At 36.7% G+C, this 12,130-nt stretch overlaps 1 protein-coding gene across 1 annotated transcript; it reads right to left on the minus strand.

The window, feature by feature from the left end:
• Positions 1-9,236: 9,236 nt before the first annotated feature.
• HTR1F (5-hydroxytryptamine receptor 1F) lies at positions 9,237-11,559 on the minus strand. The gene has a single exon (XM_032630635.1). The coding sequence runs from the start codon at positions 11,516-11,518 to the stop codon at positions 10,421-10,423; it is 1,098 nt and encodes a 365-aa protein (XP_032486526.1). The 5' UTR covers positions 11,519-11,559; the 3' UTR covers positions 9,237-10,420.
• Positions 11,560-12,130: the final 571 nt, after the last annotated feature.

Here is a 12,130-nt window from a genome sequence, read left to right on the forward strand (position 1 = left end):
AAATCCAAATTTAAGATCCACCATAGTTAAACTGCAGATCCCTTACAGAAAAAAAAGAAAGGAAGAGGAAAAAAATTCTTTAAAGTTCTATGACAGTTTTTGCAGAAGAGGAAATTCATTCAAATCTCATTCTCTGCCTTATCACTAAGAAATACTTTGTCTTATTCTTTCCACAAATACTTGGAAAAGTATATAGAGAAACCCATGCTATAAATCCTGTTCCTGAATATGTATTTTTTTTTTTTTTGTCAATTGGAACAGTTCTATTTTAATTGACACCTGTGAGATCTTTTAAGACCAGTGTCAAGACGTAGTATGAGCATCTATATCTTCAAGCAGGCTAACCTGGTATTCCAATTGTGCCGTTATCACAAAGTTAAATTCAGCTGAGTTAAGTTGACAAAGTACAAGACAAAGTTTGCTCTAAAGACTCATCACGGGGATCCACTGCCGTGGCAAAATCGTTACCAGCAAGCTGAGTAGTCTGAAGTAAAGTCGCCCGTCTCTAAACAGTCAAATTAATTCTGCACGAACCCAGCTGCTGACGCGGAGCACAGAGGTCAGCGTACTCACAGAACCCGCGGGCTCCTGTGACTGCGCATGCTCCAAACTCCAAGCTCGCTATCTTCTCGGAATGAAGCCAATCCCCCAAGCGAACGCAAGGGGGCGGGTGTGGCTGCGGGCTCGGCTCTGCAGAGGTGGCTTCAGGTTGCACTTAACACCGCAGCAAGCAAGTCGCCGAGACTCTTGAAAGCTCCACTATCTAATTCTAGGGCAGGAGCAAGCGGTGGTGCTTATGGTAGCTAAATGATGGGAGGCATGGGCTTAGCAAACCAGTCCAGTTATGGCGGCCCAGCCAGCCACCCGGCAGCTGAGCGGTGGTATGGAAGCTGCTGTGGTGGCCAGGGCAGCCTGATGAGTGGATACGACCAAGTTTTACAGGAACACATCAGTGATTTTCAATCCAACATTGCATAGGCAGTCAAGGAGCAGTGAACAGCAGCTACTACAGTAGTGGAAGCCGAGCATCTATGGGAGTTAACGGAATGGGAGGGATGTCTATAGCATGTCCAGTGTGAGTGGTGGATGGGGAATGTAATTGATCCTGATCGTTGACTCTTGGTCAACATCTTTAAAAGAAAAACAAAACTTAAGTTTTAACAGTTTTGCAATACAAGCTTGTGATTTATGCTTACTCTAAGTGGAAATCAGCAGTGTTTTAAAGACTTAAGGTTCAGTATTTTTGAAAACAAACATTCATTTAGGATGTAACAACTAGGTTGCATAATCTAATCTATTACTGTTAAATAATTTTCAGCTGTTCTCAAGTTAGTCCTATTGTAGGATGTACTTAAGCAGTAGGTGTATTTAGGTTAAAGCAGTTGAATTATGTTAAATGTTGCCCTTACACCACATTACATTGAACACTGGGTGCATGTTGAAAGACATGCTTTTTTGTAAAACTCAATATAGGATCTGTGTGTACAATTAAAAGTGAAACATTTCGCATGTTTGTTAAGTCTAGTTTCATTTAATAACCTCAATGGCACATAAGTTTAAGCTTTTTTTTAAGTTAATGGGGAAAATGTGAGACACAATACCAATACTTTAGGATTTTGGTCTTGGTGTTTGTATGAGATTCGGAGGCCTTGATTTAAATCTTTCATTGTATTGTGATTTTCCTTTTAGGTGTATTGTGCTAAGTGAAACTTGTTGAATAAATCTTCCTTTTAAAAAATAAATAAATCACAGCTGTGTATACTAAATTGATACTATAATCAAAAGAAGCAGAAGGACGGAGAGAGTGGAGGAGAAGGAGAAAGGAAGAATCAAGTAAAACCAAACAAACTCACATCTCTCTGGGAAGTACAATTACCTATTCATAAATATTTGGGAATAGGTGGAGATATTTATTTTTCCCCCTATTGTTTCCTTCTAACATAGTTTTTTTTTTTTAAAATAACTGATGAATATATACCTTTCTCTATGGAATATATGCAAACATGTTTTATTTAACTGGCACTATAACCTTTTCTTCTTGTCCTCTTTTAAGTGCCAACATTTTTTCTACTTCGTCTCTATCAAGGTTTATTTTGAGAGGGAAAAACTGAAAGAAGCTATTTCTCAAAATCTAATACATACATACAACGTGATTACACTCAAAACCATTCTTAAAAGATTGGGACTCAAAAGAGAACACAATGCAGGGATGAAGAGAACTCCCATCCTTCTTTTCCATTTGCACTTGAGTGTTACTTAGTAACAATATAACAGTACTTTTTACTGATTTTTTTTAAATTTAGGAAAATAAAAGGAACTGTCTTCGTTCTAAACAGAACTTTACAAGTGAGAATGTAAATTCTTTGAGTGAACTGAAGGACCAGAAGTGAAGTTATTGTAGGTTATATTGTCGAATAAGGGAAACTCATAGCTCAGCCTTCCACAAACACTTATGGAAAAACACTCGGACACTTAAAATCCATGTCTGCTTCATATTTTTATTCTTCTTTTGTAGTTTTTAAATAGAATGCTATAGGATGTTTTGAAATGATAAAGTGAAAGCCAACACTCATCTGAAGGATATGATTTATTTCACATTTTACTGTTTCGGGGCTAAGCAACATCAAATTTCAGCATATATTTATTTTTGTTACCCTTTTAATAGCAACAACCTGAGCAGACTTTCATATTTCATAGACTATTAAAATTCATATTTGAACATTTTCTATAGTTTGGGCAATCGCTATTAAAATTGTTAAAATAAACGTACGTGGTTTTTCATGTCTTTTTTTTTTTTTACTAAAGATAATAACCACTATATATTATTTTTCATCAATGGGAAGATTTTGACAAAGAAAATGCATTTAAAGTTTTGGCTCAGGTTTAATAGTGCACATATACAATTCTAGTTCATTGATTACTCAGTGGAAAATACAAAACATAAGAAGTCAATGATCCAACTTGAGCCTGCAGTGTTTTGCTTATGACTTTTTTTTTTTTTTTTTTTTTTTGCGGTATGTGGGCCTCTCACTGTTGTAGCCTCTCCTGTTGTGGAGCACAGGCTCAGCGGCCATGGCTCACAGGCCCAGCCTCTCCGCAGCACGTGGGATCTTCCCGGACCGGGGCACGAACCCGTGTCCCCTGCATAGCAAGCAGACTCTCAACCACTGCACCACCAGGGAAGCCCCAGCATTACTCTTTTTAGTTAGTATAAAAACCAAACACTCATGAAGAAACTAGTGATATGAAAAACAGATAAGGAATATTGAAGACAATATTGTGTCCTCACAATATTGAAATTGAATACAAATTTAGTTTCAAGGAGGAAGTGGAATTTAATCTGTGCTTTGAAAGATAAGCTGGATCAAGTAGGTGGAGGGGCACGTCAGGTGGAAGGGAAAAAAGTGCTAAAAGAGTAATTGAGACAAGAATGAGAAAGGCACACTGTGGGGACAGTGAAGAGAGGGACGGAACTGGAGAAGACAGCACTTGTTGGGGTAGAGAGGATAGTGGGAAATAAGATTTTATAGAGGGTGGTTATCTTTTGTTATTAATATTAAGGCCCTAATATTAGGGCCAAGCCAGAGAGTCTCGATGCAATGTAATAAGCAATAGGGAACCATTACTGAATACTTTAAATTTTAATATTTTTATATGAATTAGTAGTGTTTTTTTCATACACTCAGTAGAGCCTAAAATTAAGCCTCCAGTCTTATTTTCAGCAACTTAGAGTTCTCATTTCAAATGAAGGTTTTCCCTTTAGTATTTAAAGGATTAAACTAAAGCCCTGATCCTGAAACATATGGGAAATCACCTCTGAATATATCAATAGGAGAAATCCATGCTGGAATAATCACGGTTCTGATTTTAATAGGGTGGAAGGATTGTATTGCATCCTTCAAGAAAGCTAACCAAGTTTCAACAATGCCAGGCTTTTCGTAATACAGATGGCAGGATACAGCAAGGGAAGAGACTCTTGAGTGCCCAGCAGGGCGGCATTTCTATAGCTGTAGATGCGGTTTTTGGGAGTTATTGCCCTACTAAGGACAGCTTCGAGGGAGAGTCAGAAGCAGGAGGCCATCAATCACTCACTTCTCTCCAGACTCAGAAAAGGCAGTGCACAATCAAGAACACCTGTCTCCCTGTCGTATGCTCTGACACATTCCAGACCCGCCACAGAGAATAATAACATTGCTAATTTACATTTTGTGGTGCTTTAGTGTTTGTCAAGGGTGTTTGCTTTATCTCACTCTACTTCCTTAGTCTTTCAATTCTAATTTGAGGCATGCAGGATAGATGAAACTTGCTCAGCATGAAGTCAGTGATTAGCAGAATCAGAACTCTCTTTTAGCCTTATCTGATTTCAAATCTAGAGATTTCTTTACTCCTTTAAATTGTCGCTTCATATGTGATGAAAAGCTTTCATTCTTTGTCCTAGCAAAATTTAAATAATATACTGATTGAGAATAGACTTTAATATTTTTTCTAACTGAGGGCTTTATAATTCACTGAGCAATGTTGATGTGATTTTTACTTCTGTTCAGTGTTGTATTAGATACTTTTCATATAGTAGCAATTCTGACTGGAACTCAACTAGTGAAATGGTGGTGAAATTTCATTTTCAGTTACTATAACTATGTCCTATAAAATTCTTATCTAGCTAGCTGGGAGGTTTCAAGCAATGGTCTCTAGAAAGGCTCCAAGCTCCAGCTTCATTAGAACAGCCGGAAAATCCTGCTAAAGACTCAGATTCTGGAGTTCCGTTCAGGACTCACAGACTTAGAGTCTTTGGGATCTGCCTTTGTAACTAGCATCTCAGGTGATTCTTCTGCACACTGATTTTAAAAAGCTCAAATTTAAATGACTCCCTTCCTGCTGAAAACCCCCTCTCCTCCTCCTCTTTCGTTTTCATCTTCAAGTTCAACAGTGTGCTATGCTAAGAAGAGCATTTCTTTTTTCCAGTTCAGTCCTTCTTAACATCTGCAAGATCACACATACACATACACACACACGCTACTAGGGTCACAGATCCACTCAAATCCAAGCCAAGCCAACTAACACAAAGAGGAAATTGTCAATGTTTGTGTGTGTATGGGGGGATGTGGGAAACCCCAAGGCAGCAAGACCCAGCAATATAATGCAATTATAAAATAATCAATGATGCAATATATGAAATAAAATATAATGAGGGCTTCCCTGGTGGCGCAGTGGTTGAGGGTCCGCCTGCCGATGCAGGGGACACGGATTCGTGCCCCAGTCCGGGAAGATCCCACATGCCGCAGAGCGGCTGGGCCTGTGAGCCGTGGCCGCTGAGCCTGCACGTCTGGAGCCTGTGCTCCACAACGGGAGAGGCCACAACAGTGGGAGGCCTGCGTACCGCAAAAAAAAAAAAAAAAAAAAAAAAATACATATATATAATGATACGGTAAGTATAATTTTTAGGAATGAATGTTAATTACATATAATTTAGGAATATTAACAGGATATATTGAAAAGTTTATTGGAGAGCATAGGAAGAAAGACATAGCAAGCAAGCTTTGCTGTGTATCTACATAAACCAATAAGTTCATCTCACTGTCCTTGCAAAGGTGGAAACTCTCCATGGTAGAAATTAGAGCTGTGACACAAACTTCACTGAAAGGCTAGTTAGACAGGATTTATTGTTGATCAAAATAATATTATACATTTTTTTCCTCAGAATTTTTATCATTTCTGGCCTAATCAGGGAATGCAAATTCTTTGAAAAAGTTTTATCTTTCTCAGGTAGGTTTCAAGTACTATCATGCTTTGTACAGAGAAGATATTCTTTATCAATAACCATACATTTATTATAATGTTGGAAAGTATTTTTCACAACAAGTGCCTCATTTAAATAATTGGGGGAAGCATATGAATTCACAAGGCCATGAAAAATGATCACAATGCCATACGAAAGTATTACTTTGCTCATGACAGAAATATTAACTTGTCTTTGGAAATATTTTCTGGCAAAATAAAGGTCTGAATATAATCATTTGAGTTTTTAGGAGAGTATTAGAGACACATTTTCTAAAACAATTTAATGTGGACACATTTTGAATTGTGCAGGATTATTATTATTATTATTTTTGCAGTACACGGGCCTCTCACTGCTGTGGCCTCTCCCGTTGTGGAGCACAGGCTCCGGACGCGCAGGCTCAGTGGTCATGGCTCACGGGCCCAGCCGCTCCGCGGCATGTGGGATCTTCCCGGACCGGGGCACGAACCCGTGCCCCCTGCATCGGCAGGCGGACTCTCAACCACTGCGCCACCAGGGAAGCCCTGTGCAGGATTATTTTTGAAGGACTTTAGAAAATATTAAGGAAAAATCCTTCAAGTTTCCTTTCCTGCAATACAGTAAACCTGATTTTCTGACTGCAAGTCAAAAAAAGTCTTGTGTAAATTCATGAGGAAGCTGTTCACTCCTTGAGGTAGAGGAAAGCATGTCAGCAGGAAGCAAATAACCACTCTCACTTTTCATGATATTTGGTGAAGCAAGTCAGCACATGTCCTGTTAACTGGCTTCCAATTTTTCTCTATTTCTTTTTGACACAAAGCTCTTGATAAAGAGGGGCAAGCTTAAGTTTGAGCCTGAGAATATGGGGATTATGCTTTGCTAAGGAATTTTAAAATTCGGAACTGTTAGAAGAATTTGGAAGTGAGTCCCAAAGAAGCTTTTCTTCACTTGGAAGCGGGGAACTTGTGTAACCTGGAGCACAGGGAGTGGGTTGAGGTGGGAGCGGGGGTGAATCAAGTTCGCCAGAAGAATGAAAGGAAGTTTGGTTTTGGAGATTCAAATGGAAATTCATCCTACTTAAGGGCTGACCCATCAACTGCCATTACCTGGATAAACTGTTGATGCCATGGATTTGACCCTGGGGGCGTCTATTGTGAAACGAAACAAAACAAACAAAAAATTAGGGTGGAGAATCCATATTCCCATCCCAGCCCTATAAAAAAGACCATATTTCATAAACAGAAGTGAATTTTCAAACATGATTTGTACATAGCTATGCCAAATGATAGATGTATTGGACTGAATTTAGTATTCAGTAGTTTGACATCCTCTCTCTTCTTTGGTGTTTTGACCTTGTCATTTACACATCCTTCATTTGAAAATACTTAGAAGAAGCAGAACAAAAACAAATCCTCCACTTACTTTTCTGGTGCTGGTCTATTTAAAATTATAGCAGGAAGTTAACCTTCATTATCTAATATTTAACCACTTTCTATGATATTTATATATTTTCTTCTACCTTATCAGTTAAATATATGCATTATTAAATTGTTACATTCGTTACGGATGTGAAAATTTATTTTCTTCAGTAGAAATCTTCAGCTTTTAGTAACTTAGAAAAATTTCACTGAGAGAAGAAATCTTAGGTATTCAGAGAAGCATATCATGTTATATGCAATCTGTTCTTCATAATTTTTTTTAAAAAGTCCAAATTACAGATTATTAGCCCCTACATTCCTACCCTTTAAAGCTATTAAAGACAAATCACTCATATCAGTTCATGAGGAATGGCATGATCTGGATCTTCAGCATATGGGGAAAACCCATAGACAAAGTGATAATTACTGTAATGTGTTGTGACCCCCCTTGGATTAAAAAAATGCTTTAAACACAAAGAAATAATAAACTTGATTCTCCAGAGAGCTCTAAAGGAGAATCTGACTTCCCTGTCACTTAGAGTATTATTTTCCTAGATTTGAGCTTCAGTCCAACTCAGAGTAGAGGGTAGTATGTATGTTTGGGTGAGCCTCACCCTGCTTGAGAATTCTTCCTTTGGGTTGATGGGCTGTGTCTCTTAGAGTTCTCCAATATAAATATATACATTCCTGAGGTGAGTGTAAATAAATTAATTCAACAGATTATTTTAACTTTAGCAAGGCCTTTGGGTAAATAAATCAAAGAATCAAATTTTGGTGAGAAGGAGAAAGAAATAAGCAGAGAATGATAGGGTCTCAAACAAACTTTGGACTGTCAACACAGCACACGGGCCCTGGGAAATAAGGAGAAGAGGCAGGAGCCTTAGATAAATCTCATCTACTTGTTAGTTTTGCTTGGACCAGACTGCTCAGGAAGTGCCTGTGAGCTCTGATATGTCTTTATGTGCTTAGCATACCCAAAAGAGAAGTCACCTTTGCACCAATAGGCCCCTTCTCTTGAGTTCCTCATTTCAGTTGAGAACTAGTTATCTTAGTGACTCATGTCTTTCTGTCTGTCTGCCTGCTTATTAACATATTTGCTATAACTTGCAGATTCTACCTCCACAATACCTCTCATCTATTTCTTCCTTTACATTCCCATTGCCAGAACCAAGTTCAGGACTTTATCACCTCTTGCCCAGATTAATAATTGCTTTCTAACAAGAGGTTATTATGTCCAATACTCTCTCTGCTCAAATCCACTCAGCTTTTTTTTTTCTAGAATTGCCCTAAACTTGTAATATTTCTGCTAAAAAGCATCAGTGACCACTCATTGACAGACAGCAACCAAACTGACTACAGACTTCCTTTGCTGACATTCAGAGTCAGCCACAATAATGGCCAGTTTCTCTTTTAAGCTCTTCTACTGTCATTCTAAATAGCTGTCAAACTAATTGCTATTTTATGATCACGTCCCATCCTGTCAAATGCTTGCAGGATGCAGTCTGTTGCCACCACCTGAGGTATGCTCTTCCAAATCTCTTGCTCAAATGCTGTTCATTAAATATCCATTTTAGATACATTCTTTACAAAAATTTCCTGATTTTTCTCAACTAGATGTGATCAGTGTTTCCTTTGAATCATCATAAAAATGTAAACAGCCTCCATGCTGATCTTTGTTTTTTCTTTTCTATTATAGTGTTCATATTTTTGTTGTTTGTTTCACCTTTTAGATTGTAAACATGTTAAAGGAAGAAACAGTATTTTATTATTTCCCGTATCTTCTATACATCTTCTATACATTGAGAGTACATCTCAATGCCTTATATAAAATTAAAGTTCTGTAAATATTTGTTAGATTGAGAGTAATGTGTCATTGATACATAAAAAATTGATGTAATGTACTCTTAAGCACCCCACTGGGAAAGAATATTTAGAATACACATGAAGGTACAGCTTAGAATAAAAGGGAATGTATTGTTTTTTCAAACGATTTTGGTTGATGGTAGGATTAAAAGGTGGTATATGACCTTGCTGGTTCAAATGAAATGAAATCTTCTCAGAAGCATGGTTCTCTTATTTTCAAATCCCTATATAAATATGGTAGATAAACTTAGGAAATTGCTTTGGCTCACTGAACTTGTGGAGTGACCAACTGGGAGATATATACATATATAATATATATAATTAGTATAATAGTCATCTTTGCTCATTCATTTCTATCAGTTGGAAAACTAGAGACTTTTTTGAAGTCAGTGAAAAGTCTAAGACTCCCTACCACATTCTCTCTAATAAAAGGGAAATAGCTGCTGAAGTACAAAGTATCACAGACATTTTAGTTAGTAACTAAGCCTATTAACATTAACAGAAATGAAACATATCTTATATTTTTTTAAAAGTCAGGCATATAATATCTATGGCAAGTAACATAGGGTACTTAGTGCCTTAAATTTGATTCCTAAACATGGCAAAATTAGAACACTACCCCCAGACCCTCCCTGAATTATTTCTACTAGGGTAAGGCTTTGATTTCAAATGTTGATAATATATGATTAAGAAAATATTCTTCTAGGAATTCATATTAAACAAAAAGAATATGGTAAATATGTACAAGTTCAGTATCCAGAATTATTTTGCAGTACCTAGCTCATTTTATGATTACTCCTTACTATCAAAATACAAAGACAGTATCAACCTCTGACTTTCATGTTTCCTCTGGTCACACTAAGTAAGAGTCTTTTTTTTTTTAGCTCCTTCCCCCTCCTATTTTGCCTAGGGTAAGATGGAGAGGGGTCAAGGTAGGAGAAATGTGTGCTTTGTGGTGAATTTTATCTTGTCTATAAAATAATAGAATCATATAATAAAACAATAAGATTATGTAGAAATTATGGATGGAGGTATGTTGTTAATTGAAAATTCTTCTGTAGTTGTTATAAGATATAAACCTGAAAAATCACTATTAATAATAATGTATATATATTTCCAGTTAGTTTTTAGGGACATTGCATAGGCAAAATATTGTTTATAAACAATAAATTATTTTCTAATTTCACATGCTCTAGAATAATGGTCAAAAAAAGTCTTTAAATCAATACATTTTATATGTATTTGCTATTAAAATATGTATTAATATCATTCTAGTGGCTTTAATTTATGTCCTTCTAAAAGTTTAAATGTTTTATTCTTTATCATTCATTTAGTAACTTCACCTCGAAAGAACCCCAATCTTTCCATAATAAACTTCTTTAAACTAATATCGACATCGCACAAGTTTTTGGAATGCTTTCTTGAAGTCTTCATTAAAGATTGTATAAATCAGTGGGTTTATAAGGGAATTGAGATATCCAAGCCATGTCAAAAAATTTGACATTTCTTCAGAAATTTTACACTTTTCACAGATATTAACAACCAATTCTTTTACAAAAAAAGGAAGCCAACATATTACAAATGCACCCAAGATTAATCCCAGGGTAGTGGCTGCTTTGCGTTCTCTTGTGCCTGAGATCTTTTGCCTTCTCCAGGATCTCTCATGCTTGAATTCAGACTTGGGGCTTTTCACTGTGCTATGAATTTTATCAAAGTCCGTTGATGGATCAGATAAAGACTTTTCTAGCATGTACGGTGTGGAGACCAGTCTAATGCTTTTCTCACCACTCCCCAAAAGGTGACCATTCAGCTCCTCCTTGGCAATCCTACTTGCTTGTCTCTTGTGGTATAACGTCTTTGCTGCTTTATATATTTTGTAGTAGAGGATCAAAATCAATGTTAATGGGATGTAGAAAGCTCCAAATGTTGAGTAAATAGTGGAAACAATGTTGTCGTGTTTGATGATGCACTCATCCTCTCGGCTAGTTCCTTGATGCCTCCAGAATAGAGGAGGCATAGAGATAAAAATAGATATAATCCAAACTATGGTAATCATAGTGCCAGCATGCTTGGGAGTCCTTTTCCTGGCATACTCAACAGCATCTGTGATTGCCCGGTACCGATCCAAAGCTATAGCAGAGAGATGCAAGATGGAGCAAGTGCAGCACGTGATGTCAACGCTCAGCCAAATGTCACAGACCACTTGCCCCATAATCCAGCTCTCTCTCACAATATACACAATGCTGAAAGGCATCACCAGGACAGCTACAAGAAAATCTGTGACTGCAAGGGAGCAAATTAAGTAGTTGGCTGGGTGGTGTAGCTTTCGGGTCACAATAATTGCAGCGATCACAAGTGAGTTAATGGTCGTCGTCATCAGTGCCAGCCCAGAGAGAATGAAGGACACCAGAATTTTGGATGGCATTCTGTCGAACAGTTCTTCCGAGGTCAAGTTTTGATCAGATGAGTTTAAGAAATCCATTTTTTGTTTGATTTAAAAGATTAATATAGCTGAAAAAATGGACACCTGTAATAAAGGAGAGGAAAACAGTTCAGAGAAGGCTTCAAAGATTTTTCTCTTCCTTTCAGAATAATTTTTTTTAAAGTATACATGTATCTTTTTCCAGAATAGTCTATGGATTAAAAACATGGAGTTCAGATAGCAGATTTTCTTTTTCTTTACATTTAAGAAATACAATAAGGACAGTAAAAAACAATAGCTTTAAAAACATTTTCTTAAAATAGGCCTCAAATAAAACAATTTTTATGCATAAAATAACCTATCACTAAAAATCTCTACTATTATAAAAGTGTTTAAAACCTATATTAATATTAGCTATGTTTTTCTCTTTGTCTACAGCAGAAAAAGTTTAAAAGCACATGTCATTAGTATATATTTGTGCATTATATAATGTAATATAAGAAAATATCATTTTAAAGGCAGTATTCAAAATCATAAACAATTTTGTACTTAGAGTTACACTGAGAACATTTTCATTGGGCTTGTGGAGACTAAAGGAACTTTCAATGTATTTTATGTCAGGATATAAAGGTTATAAAAAGAAAAATCAACAAAATTAAAATATTTGTAGTG

This window comes from Phocoena sinus, chromosome 4, assembly GCF_008692025.1.
Source record: "Phocoena sinus isolate mPhoSin1 chromosome 4, mPhoSin1.pri, whole genome shotgun sequence".
Classification (NCBI taxonomy): domain Eukaryota; kingdom Metazoa; phylum Chordata; class Mammalia; order Artiodactyla; family Phocoenidae; genus Phocoena; species Phocoena sinus.